Below are 18,326 nucleotides of genomic sequence, written 5' to 3'. Positions count from 1 at the left end.
CTGCTTCATAGATATTCCAGTTGTTGATACAGTTTGTAAACATCTTGTCCAGTCTAACGGTGACCCAATTCTTGGTCACTATTAGAAGTCCTCTTCTTTTCCCTCTCCATCATCTGCAGATGTGTCCACTGCAAACGTACCCACACTTTAAATCCTACTTACTTTTTGCATAATGCATGTGTTTGTTGGAGATGCAGGACATCTCCTTAAAAACAAAATCAAATCTGGACTTTTATGATATTGATATTCCCATTAAGACCTATTTACAATAGTTAGTTCAAGTTGTCGTATTTTGCATTTAATCTATATAAGGATCAAGTCTTGACAAAAGAATAAAACGATATAATTGACAATATGACAGTGTTCCTTCAATAATCTTATAGAAGCTATTTTTTTACACAAGGGCCTGTTTGATTCACAACAGTTAAAAAAAACGTACACCATCTGATCATAATACTTTTTTCCTTAATTTTCAAGAGTTTCTAAATCCTAGAGTTGCACATTATATTTTAATTTCCAGAAGTACAAATGTGACAGGGTCAAATCTTTCAGATGATTAGCTGCTGCATATACTTAATTTAATGAAGTTGATAAACTGCATATATGGGGACACTTGAAAGCGGTTTATGATCAGGTATCACAAACTATATCCTAACGCCACCATATTTTTTTTGTAAGTGGTTTAGTGAGAAGAACGCCTGCTATTTATTTCATCATACCGTACATCCGACTAACTGGCTCCAAAAAGGAAGTGTGTTTACATGTTTTACTTCCCCCCCATCGTTCTGTCTTTGAGAGGATGTCATACATATTAAGAAAACAGAGAGAGAGGGGGAGAGCGAGCGAGAGAGAGAGAGAGCAGTTCACGCTTTGGTGCTTCCCTGCTTCATTCAGTCTTCTTCTTCTTCTTCTTGTGTCAAAGATGCCGGTTGTTATTGGAGGACGATCACTTTGGATTTACACTCTAATGTTCACTTTTCTACAAGTCTGGGGTAAGAATCAACTGTAGGTGTTTCTTAGTACAATCTTGTCTCCATTGCTTCCTTTGTTATGTCTAAAAACTAAAAAAAAATACATATGTATACCACATATATGTGTGTTTACGGATTTTTTGGGATGTAAAAGAAATCTGTGGAAAATGTGCTTCATAATGGAAATACAGCCTTCATCTCTATTTTGAATTTTCATGTTCTATTTTAATTTTCTCATAAGCTGCCACTTTTGTGAGCCTCAGGGTGCAGACCAGTGTTTGTACTTACCGGCTGCTCTGCTGCTCATCATAAAATAAAAATCATAAAATAGATTGGTGGAACTCATGTGCTTCCTGCTGTATGTTACACCTTTTCTCTGTCCCGTCCAGGAAGACTTTCTACCTCCACTTCCTCTCCCATTCTTCCGGCACCCACGCTGGACATCTATTTGAGGTCAAAGGACGCAGTGGTCCTGGTCTGTGAGGTCCCACGGGGCCAGCGTGGGGTTCTGTTCATGTTATACAGGTTGAGAGAGGAGGTATTTGAATGTGTATGGGGTTTGTTTTTTGGAAGTGTGTTGGTTTGCCACCGGGCCCCTGTGATTTACATTTTTCTTATCCTTAACATCATTCATTTAGGTGGGATCTCAGGAGCTGCCGTCCGGCGCTGAGGAGGTTCAGTTCACCGTCCGGGTAAAGGAAGAGGCTTTGGGTGAATTTTTCTGCTGTCTGTACAAGGACCGCGGAGGCCGCTACAGCGCTTTCAGTCCCTATTTGCAGCTGGAGCATCAAAACGGTTCGTGTGTAGTTTTCAGCGATGCATATCTTGATAGAAATGTAGAAATTCTGATTCTGATTTGACCTTCAGTTTCTTGACAAAATTGACAAAAGTTTACCTCTCTATTCTCTATGTCGTTCTACACACACTTCATGATTGTATTAATAAAAAATGACATTACACAAATGATTACGATGATGAATAGAAAGATGTAGGTGTACAGCGAGGACAAAGCAGAAAGATGTGACCAATTCTGTAGCTTTACATTTTAAAACAAAAGACACAAAGGGATTTCAGTTTGAGTTGATCAGTTCAATCTGATCTTAGTAGTTATTCTACACATGGGTTAGAATAATAATCACTCCCATCCGCTCCTCTCCAACACACCACTTGCATGCAGGTGCTCTCTCTGGTCTCTTATTGTCCTCTGCTCTGTGGGTGTGTAGCGGTAGTTACATCCTGCCCTTCATATAGAAACCACACACACACACAAAACACCAAACCCATACTGGCTTGCAGTGCTGACGGTTACAGAGGGAGGTTTGGTTAGCAACCGTGGCAAACTGCTGTCGTAGATTTGACAGGAATTCTTTTGCAAAGGGGTGTTTTTTCCATTTTATAATTGAAAAATGTAGAGATCACGTTGTCCTTTTCCTCTCCCTTCATCTATTTCTCCAGAAGCTGACCCCACCCGCTCCATGCCCTCTCCCCCTCCTCCAGTCTTGTCGGTGGAGCCGTCCACTGGCGTGGTGAAATGTGGGGAAACGCTATCCTTCAGCTGCACCGTCCCTGCTCTCCCACCTCCGTCCCAGTCCCGGTCACGCTACCCCAACAGACCAGTGACCTTCCTTCTGCTGATGACCGCAGAGCCAACAGGGCCAACGTCTGTCCTCCTCCAGGCCCAGGCCAGTCTGGTGTCAAGCCCCGGACCTCAGTCAGGAGTTTTCACTGTGGGGCCGGTGAGGGGAGGGGAGGGCGGACGGTACACCTGCATCTACCAGATCACCAAAAAAAGGCAGCTGGTTAATTCGACTGTTAGCAACGTGATTCAAGTCACCGTCGCAGGTGAGGAGGTCCCAGATAACGTCTCGATATCAGGATGTGTACATCTTGAAACAGTCTCCATGTAGAAGTTTCCCGTGGTACCTTGTTTACTTTATTTGCTACTAGTTCTAGCAAGTAATCACCTTTCAAAAAACGGTGATTCATTGGAAGAACTAGTATTTGGGCCACAACCAAAGATTATTTGCTGATAGTTTATTCGTCAATCATTTTCATCTATGACAAAAAATTACAATTTACCAAATCCCAAGTTGAAAAAGATTGCGTGTTTTATTTGACCATTAGTCATAAAAAAAAGCTTCATGAAATGCAATGATATCTTTACTCAAATATCTACAACTTAAATCATACATTATGAATCATCACATTTGTTTTCTGTCCATCAACTGATCATTTGTCAAGCGATTGTTTTAGCTACAGTTGAAGCTACTTCTTCATCCTGCTTGGAATCATTGTTTTTGAATTATGACTTATTCATGGCCGAATACTTTTGTCCCCTCTGGTTTTATCTGCTGCCAGACATGCTTCCACGGCCCACTCTTGTCCTCCACCAGCAGACGGACGTTTGGCACTTGCTCTGCACAGGGTCTCCTGCGTACCCCGGTGCCTTGTTCTCCCTCTACCTGGCAGATACTGAACTTCCCGTCGCCTCGCACCAAGCCAAAGTGACCCACCACCAGGCCACTTTCCCAGTGCCTGTCCAAGACGCGCCAGTGGTTTTGTACCAATGCCAGTACAGTGTCCTTCTGGGAAAGACATGGAGCAGTTCCGAGCGCAGCCAACCTCTGGCTGTAACCGGAGGTACACACTTATGGCGTGTGTTTGGTGTGGTCAGAGTGTAATTTCATCCCCAAAAAACTTGCTTCTTTTCTTATGTTTCAGGAGTTCCCCCTCCACCATCAGGTAGGCGAACAGGTTTTATTTTTATTTTTCGTAAATGTTGGGTGACGTAAGTGAAAAGCCAAAAGGATTACTCAGACTTGTAAACGTAAATATATTATATTTACGTTTACAATATTCCACATTAGGAATATATTACTGCTGTCTGTGTTTCGAGGACATTCGTCACTAAAAGGTGTAGTCACATCGACAGTACTATGAATCATACTTCTACTTTCTACTATGGTGGTGCTGAATAAAAAAACAGTTTAATCTCACAATCCTCTTTGTGTTTTGTAATAATGCCTGCGTGACGGGACGTCAGCAGTGTTGTCAGGTGTGGACTGGCCTCTTGTACTGGGCTCTTCCTCCGCTGTGGTACTATTCCTCTGCTCTGTGGCACTCGTGGTTGTGGTGGCACACAGGAAAGGTATATTTCACACATGAATCTGCCTGTTCACTGTTACATTTACGCTGTCTTGTACGCCTTCATTTTTTTCTTATCTTAATATTTCCCCTCTCACTTCTCTTTTTCTTAAAAAAGTAAAAGTGGCAGCTGAGAGAAAGAAGACAAGGTATTGTCTTATTAGTGCTCTTTAGACCATTAGATGATCAATATACTTTGTTATACTTTTATCATACTTTTTTTTCTAATAATAAATGAGTGAGATGTATTAGACTTTAATATTTACTTCAAAAATGTTAAATGGCTCTTACAGAAGATTTGTATCACTCCATTAATTCCACTGCTCTAGTATGAATACATTATGAGATTACCTGTACATTCATCAGTTTTTTGGTCAACAAGGTGATTTTCTTATACCCCGGTATATGAAATACATCAGTGCATTGACAGATCAAATTTTGCTGTTTTGTGTTTCAGAGAGGAAGCACAGTTCTGGACTCAAGTCCATTCTAAGGATCATGTTGTCGGTGAGGTTTTCTCCTTGGAAGCACACTTCCTCTTCAGAAAGTAATAGCTGCTCGATTCCTGTTTAATTCAGATTCCTCTTATTTCTTCCAGGGTATTTTACTAGCTCTGCAAAGAAAATATGCGTGAAAAGATACACTGATACAAATGGCTGATTGTCACTGTGTCAACTTGTTTGTTACAGACCTTACACTCAGGCGTTCAAGCTTCACCCCTCAGGTAAACATTCATCGAAACACAGATTTTCTTATTGCTCCAATCCTTGAATGATTTCTCAGCTATGTTTATGTTTGCAATAACTTCCTTTCACCCCCCTTTTTCATGTCTAAGTTTTTATACCAGTATTCAACTTTGCAGACTTCCTTCTGACACAGAAAAAGGCCCATCATGTGCAGCTTTCTGACATTAGTCCGCCTCGTCTTTATGGTATTTCTGGTATTTCTGGAGCCTCTATGTTTCTCCTGTGGATTCACTGTGACAAACAACTGTAAACTCTCCTGATCCCCGTTGGTGTAAACAAACATGCGAGCGTACATTTCCAAAAACCAAACACGCTATCAACTCAAACCCACACATATTGCTCATTAGTGCTCTTTTACGGGGTTTGGGTCCATCTCTCATTTGCTGTGATCTCTTTCATTAACTAGCTTGATGAAGGACGCTCATTAGACTATAAAGGCTCTTTGCAGGCTCTCTCTTTTTTCCTGTGCCACCTTGGATGGTAGGACGCTGAATTATAGACTAACAAACAGCTACCATGTAACATCCACAACAATCACAACTGTAACTCATACCACAGTAATTCAATCAAAACTTAAATATGTTTTTAAGGAATGCTTTTTCAGCTTTTCCTCATTACAGTAGATATTTATGTATTGGCTATCTATTGAAGTTAGCAACAGAAAATGACTGGTGACTACACTCCATCGACGGAAAGCATCTTATTTAAGTGCGGATGAAGTTAGGACATGTTGGTCTCACAGACAGAATGAAAAAAATTTTTTAAAGATCATCATCCAAGGACCAATTGGCTCGAGGAGCATGGACTGAAAGTTCACATATAGTGACGTAAGAAATTGTGCATATAGGGACTGTGGCAGTGTGGGGAAGCAGAACTGACAGATTAAATTAGAACAGGAGGCAAGAGCAAAATGAAATCACAGATAGAGGAATGAAGGCAGAGTGTAAGCGAAAAGACCGAGCCTGGGACTGTGGGGAAAGAAGAATGCATATTATGCTTCGCTGTGTTTAGTATAAGGTAGAACAAGAACATCTCTCAGCGGATGAGGAGGATGGTTTCTGTTGCAGGCCGAGCAGTCGTCAAATGGAGCTGCTTTGTCACCTTAAAAGTGTCTCATTTTAAACTGTCAGAGGTCACAAGATGTTTGGGGGGAGATGACATCTATTGTTCTTTATCATTGAAGTGAACTAAATCTATAACTTATGGTGTTTGTACAGAAAAAAAAATGCACAGTTCACACCTGGAATTTTATCGGACAATAAGTACTACAGTTGTATCAAAGATATGGAAAACAACATGCGCTGGAGTTCTATACCAACTCCCAATCCTCAGTGGTGTTGTCGTCAAGCAAATAATAACTGAACTGAAAAGACAAAGGCGCTCAAGCCATGGCACTTTATAAATTGTATTGATGTGAACTCTGACAGACTGTTGACCCAGTTGTTGAGTTGAACTCTGTTTTTGTCTTTTACTGATCATGTGATCAGAGTTTCCTTTCCTCTTTTTATGTAGATTTTCTCATTGTGGATTTTTTTTCTTTTTTAAATAAAGCCTATCTAAAAAGCAGAGGATACAGTATCATTTGACGTGAACTGTGCCACAGGAAATGACAAGCTAACATATTTAATAAGTTGACTGTGTGTGTTTGTGTTTGTTCATTTGCAGGAATGGACCAATGGGGACGATGAGACAGCTTCCAGATCTAAATTATGGAACTCTCACTCCACGTTCACAACCCCGATCCATTAGAACTGTTTGTTCTCTCTCCCTCTGTCTCTCTCTCTCTCTCTCTCTGTGTGTGTGTGTGTGTTTTTTATACTTAATCTTAGCAAATCAGGGTCACATCAGTTGGAGTTACACAGCAGGACAGGAAGAGCTGTTTCCCAAGTTCCTGTTTCATGTGTACTAGAAAAAATGGAACAATTTGACAGGATATGACGTTTGTTTGATCTTACTTGTGAATTTAAATACATATTATTCTTATTACTATTGTTGTTGTTGTTGTTGTTGTTATTGTATTAGGATATATATATACTATGTGAGTAAGTTATAAAAATGTTTTAAGCTCATTCTTGACCTTTGATCAAGGTGTTTGTGACTGTTGGCAGTACAGATGTCAGCTGTCAGTAGGGATTAGGCTTGACACAATTAGAAAACATTTGTATGAAATTTATTATGAAATTACCAAACTCAAAATGTTACTGATCTTTGTGTTGAATTAACTTTGTTTAATCTGGGGCCAGTACGGGACGTGTGTGTAGTGAGTGTGGATGTGGAAGAAAGACCTGCTGTAGTGTTGCTAAATTTACTGCAGGGGGCCCCGTTTGTATCTAATCTGAATGTACTGTAGAGTGTGGTATACCAAGCAGCTCTTTACGAGGACAGGACGGCCCTGTGCTCAGTGGAACAATGTCACTCTGATGTGCATGAAGACCTGCTGTATCCACAGCAATACAACAGCTACTGAAAAGTACAGCGACCAAGGTTTTGCTATTCGTGTCTATATTTTTTTGGGGGGTTAGTGTGCAGAGTCTTCAGTACTGTTTGAAAGTAAATGGGTGACACACCTCCCTGAGTATTTTTTATGGTGGACAATAACTCAGCAGGGAAGGGGAAGCAGCAGAAAGACAGCTCTGTGTTAGCACACGTTTTTATTATAGTTTAATGGTCCTTTTACCAGCACAGACCTTTCTATTAGTTTCACACATGCATACAGAGAATGTATGTATTCCCTTCTCGTTCATGGATGCAGGGGAAAAACCACGAGATGCGAGGACAAACATAGACGGATTTAGAGATTGCAAATTCTGCATGATTTGCCTTGTACATATTCATGCGCGAGTCATAGTTTGCTGTCCCTTCGTGATTCCAGGCGAGCCGATGCACACGCAGTGAAGATATTCAGCTCCAGATAAAAGCATGTGGCAGATCTGTTTGAATAAGAGGCAGAATAACGATAAGAGGCCTCTGTGATGTGAGGTCAACCTGCTGATGAACTGAGGCGGCTGCTCGGTTTGCACGCTCGGCACACACGGCTGGCGACGGACTCGCCCCGGGTGTTTTTGTGTGCTCGTGATGGGACACACAGAATCGTGAGTCAGGTTGATAACAAATGACATTTGCAATCTTGATACCCGTGATAATTGCCCTTTTAATGCCAACACACGCTGAGTCTCCATTAGCTCAAGGAGTGTACGCAGAGACTGAACAGGAAGTTGTGGGTTAAAATCCAAAGACTGTTAGCTCTTCATGTGCACCCTCAGAGTTATGGCAGCCGGCTTGTGGTTATAATTAAATTTAATCTGATGCAATGCACTTCATTAATTTAGTAAGTCAGGATTAAAGCAAGGATCTGGGGTGGGTAGCAACGCATTTCGTGTGATTGTCTTCAACAGACTGTGGCGAAGAAAACCGTTGTTGCTTTTTGCGTAGTTCTGACAATTTCAGACACATTCGCTTGAGGTATTTTGATGGTTCAGCCCTTTCTGTCAGTGGCTGAATCAGTAACATAAATCAGACGGCCTTAAAAATAACTCATATTTAAAAGGAAAAGAGCAAATGTTATATTATTTTTCGGGCAAATGTACAAAGCATGAAAAGTGAGCATTGTATTTAAAAGGACTTTTAACCATTCTGCATTCTACATCAAAAGAGACCAGGGCACACACACACACACACACACACACACACACACACACACACTCTCTGCTCATACGTTTGTCCTCTTGACAAAGGCATTACAAGAGAAGCGGCTAATCCTTTAAATACAGAATTGGAGCCGGCAGGACTGACGCTGATAATGAAATATCATGGAAATGAGTCTGTAGCAGCAGGTGATAGGCAGGTGTGCAGGCTAATTGTTGGTTCAAAACATCTGAAAAGCAGCTAGATTAGATATCACGATGAGAGATGGAGCCTGGAAAGAGTCGTTTTCTGGTCTGGGTAGATTGCCATGTTTTCTCGTTTAAAAACTGATTCTCTGATCTCTATCCAAGCAACAAAACAGAAACAAGTTTGCTTTACAATCCATATCCTCAGTACCAAGCTTTGGTCTTCTAGGAAATATGTAATTTGCTATATTTAATTTTCATATATGTTCGTACATATGATTTTCATAAATCAGATTAATGCCATGGCCTTTGATGCTGTGCCATCTGGCTTGGGAAAGGGGCAAATATGATGGAAGTTGCCTTGTGAGGAATGAAGTTTATTAATAATTTTACACAATTAAGTAGCTACAGCTCCACCATAATAATAATGTCACTGGGCTGCGTCCAGTCAGAATGAGGTGATGAATTATTTACAGGAGATTGGGAGGTCAGTAAAGCGTGATCCTACCTTTTCGAACGCACACACACACACACGCATGCGTACACACACACACACACACACGTACACACACGCACACACACGTACACACACACACACACACGCACGCACGCACGCACGCACACACACACACACAAACACACACACACACACACACACACAAACACAAACGCACACACACACACACACACACACACACACACACAGGTCCACTGAGACGGTGCAAGGGGCCAAAATAAGGCAGGTAGTAAATATTCAGAGGATCTGATGAAAACAGCCTGGACCCTCTTTAAAAGCTCAAACAATTTACTAATTGATTTATCTGCTTGATATTTCATCACCAAATGTCATGACAATTGCTTGCCAACACAAATTAGAACCGTTTACATGTTTCAGAAGTTTAACACAGAAAAAGAGACCCCAGCTGTAAACATGATTGAATATAATGAGCTTTCATGTGCTCCATATATGGGAGAAAGCAGTTACAATAATAATATTTTTTATGGAGCATCACATCATACATCTAGATGGACTTGTCCCAAATAGCCTTATTTAGTATTAAATACCATTTCCTTTTTAGTTTTATAACAATTTGTTCAGAGTTATAACACAGAGTTATTCCTCCCTGACCGTAAACGTAAGCACTATATCTATGTAGGATTAAGTAATTGCTTTCACATTTCTTTGCATGTTACTTTGACTCTAAAGCAATCAAAAGGAATATATTTGCTCCTTTCGATCATAAATAGCCCACATTAAATAGATAAAACAGAAAAGAATTCCCTTTTGGTGTAATTACAAAGCCTTATGATAATTACCATATTTTGTCAAAGACAAGGGACGACACTTAAGTATTTTTCTGAATATTTCTTAGGTTATATGCAATGTGGTGAGAAAACCGCCGATAACACACAGCCAGAGAAATGACATGGCTTGAGAATGGCCTTCATCCCACCCAACGACTTTAATATTGTTTTGTTGAGATACAATAGTTAGTAGAATAACACTGAATGCATTACAGTTATGTAACATCTGTCTCAGTATGAAACAAATAGAAATGAGTAGAGGGTACAGATTTTTATTTGTGTGTGTCAAGCTTCATTCCAAAGTACATCCTTTATTGCACCATGTTAGAAATCCTACAACAGCGCAGCTATTATTTAAGCATTAGGTTTTATCATGTTGCATCAATCAGCTCTGCAATCCAGATCAACTTTGCACTTTCTTGCAGAATGTTCTCACTGCTCTATAATCCATCTTTCGGCTGTGAAGCTCAAAACAAAAGGAGGAGCTATTCATGAATTAAGACCTGCACAGTGATCCATTTCACTGGCATTTACACCAAGTAACCAGTTTATTCTGAAAACACGAACAAAGTGATCAAATGAAAATTAATAAAGAGTTTTCATTTTAAGGGCGGTAGTTGATATAATTATTGAGAGTTGTCATTTATATTGGAAAGAGATCTTGTTAATGCATTCAGTAGAACCACACCAATGACACAACCTCTACAATTACAGCAAAGGTGATCCAACGATTGCCTGGCTGTGCCAATAAAAAAGTAACAGAAACAGTAAGATGTGATTCATTGCATGGTTATTGTATTGGATTGCATTAGATTACGCAGGTGTGATAAACCGCTAACTTGGTGTAAGACATCATTAAAAGCACAAAAAAACTGGTAATGAGGAATTGTTTTTTAATCTTTTTTCCAGTAACAGACACTGTACTACTTTATCTATGTTCATCATCAAATAACAACTCATTATTATTCCAAAAACCCAATAGAAAAGAAGTTCATTAAAATCCCAACCTAGCTAAATTTACATTTTATTTTCTCCAGTGCAGTATCATTATTATTTTTCATTTCCTTTTTTGTTCATTAGTCTCAGAGTTCCCAGCACTACAAGGAGGCCAAGTGCTTATCCACAAATAGGTGGCCCTCCTCCTCCTTCTTCTTCTCTCCTCTTTCCTGAAGGACATTTTAGATTCCACCAACCCTTCTCCTTGCTCCCAATCCCCCTGACCCCATGCGATCTCAAATCCCTGATCTCTTTTTTTCCTCTCAGTTTCTCAGTTTCTTTTTCTTCGTCACTGCTCCCCCCTCAGGTTTGTTCCCTCTTTCCCTACACAGCTCTCCACTTATATCTCACGTCCTTTCAGCCCTCCGCTTCAAAAAGTTAACGTCTCTGTAAACCTTGGTCCGTCATTATCTCCTCAGTCATCTTCCTCACTGTGTCCATTGACCAGGCCGGACTCCCAGCGCTGTACCAGAGGGTTCTTCTGCCTGGGGGTCCGGGGTATCCGGAGGAACTGGTTGGAGAGGGATTGAAAAACAGTAGGAGTTAGACAGAAAGCTGTTGTAGTAGAAATAGAAAATATAATAAGATGTGTGGGAGCAGGAGATGAGACCAGTAAACCGACACAGGAAAAAAAAAAAGGAGAAAAAAAGATAAGAGAAGGATGAATTAATTTTCCCTAGAGGACATCTTTTTGGATGAGCATCATTAGCACTGCAAATCAGAGGGAGGTTAATGCAACTGTGATCCAAGGCACTGTTCATTATGACTCAGTCAAAAACAGAGGCCAGTTTCTCCTGCAATCGCCCGTTTGTTCCTCAAACTGTAATCAGGGACCAGGTCTGTGCCGAAAGCAGATAAGCAACCAGCTGACAGAGAGAAGGAGCGAGCGGGAGAATCCCATGTGACAGCGAGAGGAAAGAGAGCAAAATGTTGCTAATGCTGTCAAGATGAACCTTGCGGCACAGACCGGCACAAGCCATATCAAAGACAGACTGAATCAAACAGCAGACACCACGGAGCAGCACTCAACTCTAATCAGAGATTTTCAAAGAGGTGTGAGACCCACAAGGCAGGTAACAAGAAATCAGTGAGATTGTCAATTGACTTTCCTCTTTTTGAGCTATTGAATGCACACACACACACACACACACACACACACACACACACACACACACACACACACACACACACACACACACACACACACTGACTTTCCCTCCCTCTGTCTCTCAGTCCAGTCTCAGGGGTTGTTTGCCTTCTTCCCTTATCTATAAAGATAAGCTCCTTACTGTGTGTTCTGTATGTTATCAGAAGCGTGTGGCCCACATTGGGTGTAAAAGAGATAGATGAGATGCTGACATGAGAGCCTTTCGCTATTCGACCATTGGATCAAGCTACATTGCAGTACATATTCTATATGACCCCTTGGTAAATTTGACTTCCTGAAAGTGGAACCTGATATCTTCTCAGGTGAATGTGAGGAAGATGATTTGCCTACATTTTCATGTCGTATACCAAGTGTGATACACGTAGGGTGTGTTATAATTATAGAGCCAAAAATACCTGGATGCCATTGTGAAGCTTGGTTTTCAGGAGACTCATATCAAATAGTAACAGACTGGATTTACTGACTCACCTCTTGCTGAGTAGTCATCTCCTCTTCAGCCTGGGCCGGGGGCCATATGTTCAACTTGCCAGCTGACTGGTGTGCTGCAAGGGAGGGAGGAGAAAGATGAAGAATTAAAGGTGAGTGAAGGCAGGAAGAGCAAAACCAGGGTAGCAATGAGACAAAGGTGTTCCTGTATATTGTTTGTGCTGCACACTGCGAGCAATAAAGCCTCAGTGAATCAAATTAAGATTGAACAAGGTGAAGCAGCAGAGAGAAATGAGAGGAGACCGGAAGGGATGCAGAGGGAATTAAGGTAGAGAATTTTGTTTTATTGAACATTAACACAGTGAAATAGGAACCGAAAGAAGGCACCAGAATGAAGGAATATATAACTCATTGTCTATAAAACAATATTCAACCATTTGCCAACACTGAGTCATGATCATTCAGTTCTCAAGCGCCACACCCCTGTCAGTTTATCAAAGAGTTGCTAAACTACAAGGACACACACACACACACACACACACACACACACACACACACACTGGAAACGTACCTGCCAACAAAACACACAAATATACAATCAAATATACTGTTAGTGGTTGGAGTAGTGGATCTTTTTTGGTGATGCTCCAAATGCAATCATTGCTTTTAAAATGGATGCAATTAACAAGTATATTAATGTTTACTGCTCAAGTTTGTGCTAGACTTGACGTAGACACTAGACATTTATCTATTCTCTCTTCATAGCTATTTCAACTGCATAACTTTGTATCCCATCAACTTCAGTTTAAAAAAAACTTTTCTCAACCAGTTTCAGTTACTTTGAGATGTTTTCACCTCATTTATCCAATAGTCTTAGCTAAATATTTCAACTCTTAATCCATTACTTTTAGCAGTTCCTAAATATAAGATTTATGCATCAATTTTACCCAACTAGCTGAACAGTTTATGCATTCCTTTAGCTAGTGTTTCCGACTGGCTAACTAGTTTTCACACATTCAGTTTTGTTGTTCAGGTGTTAAAACTAACAAAATATGTGGATATATTTGTTTAATCAAAATCTGATTCATGTATTTGACTCCACAAATATTTTCCCACATGCCCCCTGGCAACTGGAGGAGTATCCCCTGGGTTACAAGTACCCCTGGTTGTGAATCACTGCTGAACAGCCCATATCCATTAATAACCCGACCTCTCAGTGGGCAGTACAGGCTGCACTTTATATGACATTTACAATTGTTGTCAAATGTCTCTACACTAACTGTTTATCAGAATAAGAACTCAAAAGTCTTATGCACTTTGCAGGAGTTAGACCTCATCCCAAAATTGGACTCTTCCTTTCTTGCTGACAAAATAGTGCTGAATATGACTTTTCCTCACCTCGGCTTCTGCAATTAATATGACAGGCTAGATGCTACATTATTGTGGACTTACAGAATTTTATTTTCTTGTCTGCCATCTTACGGCCCCCAGTGAAAAATGATTGCTAGTAACAGCTCGAAACTGGTTTGGAAAATTTGAACTAATGTGCACACTGGGATGTTTCAGGAGGATTTTCGTAATCTCAGCCCGGATATAAAAATCAAACACATATCCACACTCACAAGCTTCCAAACACAAATACATTGCCTGCGTGAGAATCAGTTTAATCATTTTACCGCTTAATAAATGCTCAGCGCTACACCAACCTGCTGAGGGTCCAGTCCTCCACCTGGGTGATGAGTCAGGTATGTCAAGAACAGCCAGTCCATTCAGTGAGGAGGATGACATTGTAGGAATCTTTTCTTCAATAGTGGCTGGCCTCTCTCCTGCTTCGCTTCCCCCTTCTCCCCCTTTTGCAACCCCTCTTCCTCCATATAGACTGATCCTCTGCTTGTGAAGATCCTTCTCCCTCTCTTGAGCCTCCCGGATATCCTGCTCCACTTTAACTACATTTGTCGAGGAGCGCAGCTTGAAAAAGGGGTTATCCTTGGGTGCTTCCTCCTCCTCCTCGTCCTTGTCCTGCAATCTCCTGTTAATCCCACCATCTTCTCCTGTCCCAGACGACGAGATGTTTGGTCTTCCAGAGTCGACTGTGGTGACAGGCTCTATCTCATGTTTGGCATGGTAGAGCTTCTGTGCTGGGCCACTCAGGTTTTTGTCTACGATGATGACCTGGCGACTCGTCCCCTTGGAGAAGCCAATTTCTCGCTTTGAGCTGGTTTTATCCCCTCCCTTGGCTTCAATGGGGTTCTCTGTGGGATAAAGCATGTCTACACTCCCTCTCCTCCCCACATATAAGCCTCCTATGGTGGATGTCTGTGAAAACGTATCCTCCTGGTTCTCCAAAGTTGAAATGTCACTGGCTGAGGACCAAGATGTGGGATTACTCCTGGTTGAGACAGTCAAAGTTGAGTCACTGGGTTGCTGAAAGGCCTCAAATAGCTGTTTCCTCTCTTTGAGTTGGCGAACTGTGCCTTTGTCGTAGAAACCTGGAACTTTCCCAAGCTTTACCAGATCCTGCTCCCTCTGGGCCTCCTCGTGGATCTCATGCTGCATTTTCTTGCCTGCAAACTGCCTGTCTTTGCCTTGGCACTTCTCAGAATTAGTGGTGAGTGACTGATGGAGAACAGTTTTTCTTAAAGGAATCTCTACATACTCTGGGGAAGTGGGTGGATTTGGAAGTCCTCTGGACCTTCTCAGGCTGTGTTCACGCTCTATAGTCCGCCGGATCTCCCTCTCAATGGGCGTCTCTTTGGGTGCAGTTGCTCGAGTCCCTGTGGAGATGGTGGTGTTGCCCTCCAAAGTACTGCAAGGGGAGAAGTCTGCTGATACTCCACTGTCACTTTGGCTGTCATCACACGAGTCACTCTCCATTCTGTGGTCTTTCCTGTGTTGAAAATACACACCACAGCTATATTCTTCTGTTTTTGAATATCTTAACAGTCCTCTGCCGTGTTGCCCTTCTGCCTTACTCCGTTCAAGTCCACTCTCTTTCCGCCCTTCCTCTTCACCTGTTTGCTCGCGTTCCCCCTCTGTCCTTTCCCCCGCCCTACTGTGCCTTTCTCTCACAGCTTCAGCACAGCCAAAGCCCAGAGAAGCCGCCCCACCCTGATTGGACAACTCCATGGCAACAGTTGACAAAGGTGGAGAGCCCTGGCGCTGCACCTGTTGTGCAGCTTCCTGGTTTGCTCTCTTGGGTGTAAGTCCACATTTACTTTTGGGCAACAGCTCCTCCTGCTGTTTGGCTGAGAGAACTGCAGGCAGGGGTGATGTTAGCGATGTGTTTTGCTCAGTGGAAACTGAGACATTGGCAGAGTATGAAGGTTGCAAAGGCGTGCCTCTAATATCTAATGTACCCCATTCCTGCTGGCAAGATGTAACATCCATGCTCACTTCCTCTTCCTCATCACTTTCATCAGCATAAGGAGGGGAACGTAGAGCACAAATATCATCTGACTTTTTACTGTGAGAGGAAGAATGGTGAGCAGCCCCTGATGTATTGTTTACAGGTCCCCTGTTGTCAAAACCATCTGGTAAGATGTGCAGTTCTGTGTCATTCTCCTCCGCTGTCATATGATCTTCTGCCATCTCCTCAGATATTGAATCTACCTCTTGATGAACTAGCTCAGTGATCTGAGTTGTCTGTGCCCATTCTTTATCAGCAGACATGAGTTCCTCTGCAGGGCCTGAGATGATTTCAGCATCGCTGATCCACTCAGAAACATCGCAAGCTAGACTTGAAAAGCCCTCTGTCTCAAAGCATTCATCTGTTGGTAAGGCAATCAAGGGTGGAGGTGGTGGTGGGAAAGCATCCCCACATTCATCGACGGGCTTTTCAGATCCCTCCTGAGCCTGTACTGCCTGCAACATTTGTTCTGTAGCAACTTCTAATGTTTCACTTGTTGATTCTTGATTTTCCAATTTGGATGCATTGCCTGTTTCTGTTCTTGACAGTGTTTGGCTCTCTTGCAGATTTTGGTCTTGAGCTCCAGACTCCAGCACATCTATGTCCTCTTCGGGTTCTGCCCTCGGAGCCTTTTTGTCCTGCAGAGGGTAGTTGTGGCTTACGGTTGAACCCACTTCACCCTGTGCCCGAGACTCATTGAGCTGCTTGTCTCGTGAGTTGACGGGACCCTGCCCCTGCCAGGCCTCCACGGGCTTTGTTGCCATGGTGACAAGTCTGCTAGTGTAAAACTCGTAAGTCTCTTGGAGAGAGAGAAATTAGAATGTTCGGCCTCCAACCAGTCAGTCTGAATGCAGGAAGAGGAACACAGAGGGGAGAGGGGAATAACACAGTGATTATCGAATTTCATCAGCAAACATGACCACCCATTTTATATCCCACTATATCAACACAGATGAAATGACTTGCTATATTATTACCACAGAAATTATTAATTATTTGTATTCACTGTGACATTTACTGTGGAACAGTTTTGAAATGCTAGATTCTATGCATGACATGTTCTCAATCATGTTTTCATTCTTCATTCAACCTGTTTTGTAATCTTACAACTACAAAGGAACACACATTTAAAAAAAGAATATGTAAGAGACAATTGGAATGGAAAAAAAAAATCTTATTTTTCCAGGCAAATGGCATTGGCATCACATGAAAACATCATTGTCAGTTTTATGAGTTGTATTGTCAACCTTTGAAAAAAAATGCTGTGCTACAGCAATTCATTTTGTTACACTGGAAAATCTGATGAAATAAGTGTAGAAACACAAAGAAGTACAAGTATACAGGACACATGCGGTCAGAAAATGGTTGAACGCGTATGAAAGTGATTCAGAGGATATTGCCTTCACACTCCTCACATCTCAGCACAAATAACCACACAGTGCTCTCCACCACCATCATTAAACACCAAAATATTTCTGAAGCAGGATGTTAATACAACAAGTGCTGCAGAGCTCAGAGACTTGTATAATCGATGCCCATGAGCACAGAGGCTGTTCAGGAGGATTACTGTGATACTTAATGTTGGGTTTACTTTTGATTTGTCACCAATCCATTCGTTTGTGCCGAAACAATTGTGTTGGGAATCTGGTGCAGGATTACATTAGAGCAGCAAATATTACAGTGAGTGTGCAGTGCATTCATGTCCTATCTTTTTAATTATCATACTAAATCTACTAAGAACCATACTGTCCCTAATGTGGCGCTTTTGCTGTAAGGTAGTTGCTTCTCTACTCTGTGCAATATATACAGCTTTCTGCTGAACACACTTTCCTCTAATCAGCTTACAGGCTGGGTAATTGCCTAGTACCACACACACACACACACACACACACACCGATCCCCAATTCCCAATTCTAGCCCTAACCCTTGAACCAAGTCTTAACCCTCAAACAGCTCTTTCGAGTAGTGGGGACCCGACAAAATGTCCTGAGAACATCAAAATGTCCTCACACTGTCCCAACAACTCACACACACACACACACACACACACACACACACTGTGATCCTTGCCAGGCCACTCTGACCAGGCTGCACTCCAACATTGAGTCTGGTGATTATGGGGAATGTAGATCACAGCACTGGGGATGACTAATTTCTGAGGAACTGGGACAGATAGGACAGATAGATAAAGAGACAGTTACAGCACATCTAGAGATAATAAGGACTGGCAGCATGACATGGAACGAAGAATGGGGAACACTTTGGTAATTGTAATGGTGGACCATGTAGATGCTGTGGCAGAACAATGTGGCCTAATGTGGGTAAATTGGGAAA

General features: G+C 41.8%; 2 protein-coding genes across 5 annotated transcripts; one reads left to right on the top strand and one right to left on the bottom strand.

Moving 5' to 3' along the window:
- The first annotated feature begins 807 nt into the window (after positions 1 to 807).
- LOC118313017 lies at positions 808 to 6,848 on the top strand. 4 transcript variants are annotated; one of them, XM_035638192.2, is made up of 11 exons: positions 809 to 992; positions 1,361 to 1,509; positions 1,610 to 1,766; positions 2,427 to 2,813; positions 3,330 to 3,611; positions 3,693 to 3,713; positions 4,015 to 4,119; positions 4,234 to 4,264; positions 4,573 to 4,622; positions 4,805 to 4,839; positions 6,527 to 6,848. In XM_035638192.2, the coding sequence occupies exons 1-11, from the start codon at positions 923 to 925 to the stop codon at positions 6,608 to 6,610; spliced, it is 1,371 nt and encodes a 456-aa protein (XP_035494085.1). In that variant the 5' UTR covers positions 809 to 922; the 3' UTR covers positions 6,611 to 6,848. The 4 variants fall into 4 exon arrangements, with proteins under 4 accessions (XP_035494084.2, XP_035494083.2, XP_035494085.1 ...); XM_035638193.2 differs by having other exon boundaries at positions 810 to 992; positions 4,018 to 4,119; XM_035638191.2 differs by lacking the exon at positions 4,234 to 4,264 and having other exon boundaries at positions 808 to 992; positions 4,018 to 4,119.
- A 3,286-nt stretch (positions 6,849 to 10,134) lies between these two features.
- On the bottom strand, positions 10,135 to 15,639 carry misp3 (MISP family member 3). The gene is made up of 3 exons (XM_035638371.2): positions 14,293 to 15,639; positions 12,629 to 12,702; positions 10,135 to 11,503 (listed from the first exon to the last, which is right to left on the bottom strand). Exons 1-3 carry the CDS (start codon positions 15,458 to 15,460, stop codon positions 11,408 to 11,410), a joined length of 1,338 nt encoding a protein of 445 aa, XP_035494264.2. The 5' UTR covers positions 15,461 to 15,639; the 3' UTR covers positions 10,135 to 11,407.
- Positions 15,640 to 18,326: the final 2,687 nt, after the last annotated feature.

This window comes from Scophthalmus maximus, chromosome 8 (assembly GCF_022379125.1).
Source record: "Scophthalmus maximus strain ysfricsl-2021 chromosome 8, ASM2237912v1, whole genome shotgun sequence".
Taxonomy (NCBI): domain Eukaryota; kingdom Metazoa; phylum Chordata; class Actinopteri; order Pleuronectiformes; family Scophthalmidae; genus Scophthalmus; species Scophthalmus maximus.
This window is presented reverse-complemented; position numbering and strand designations above follow the sequence as displayed.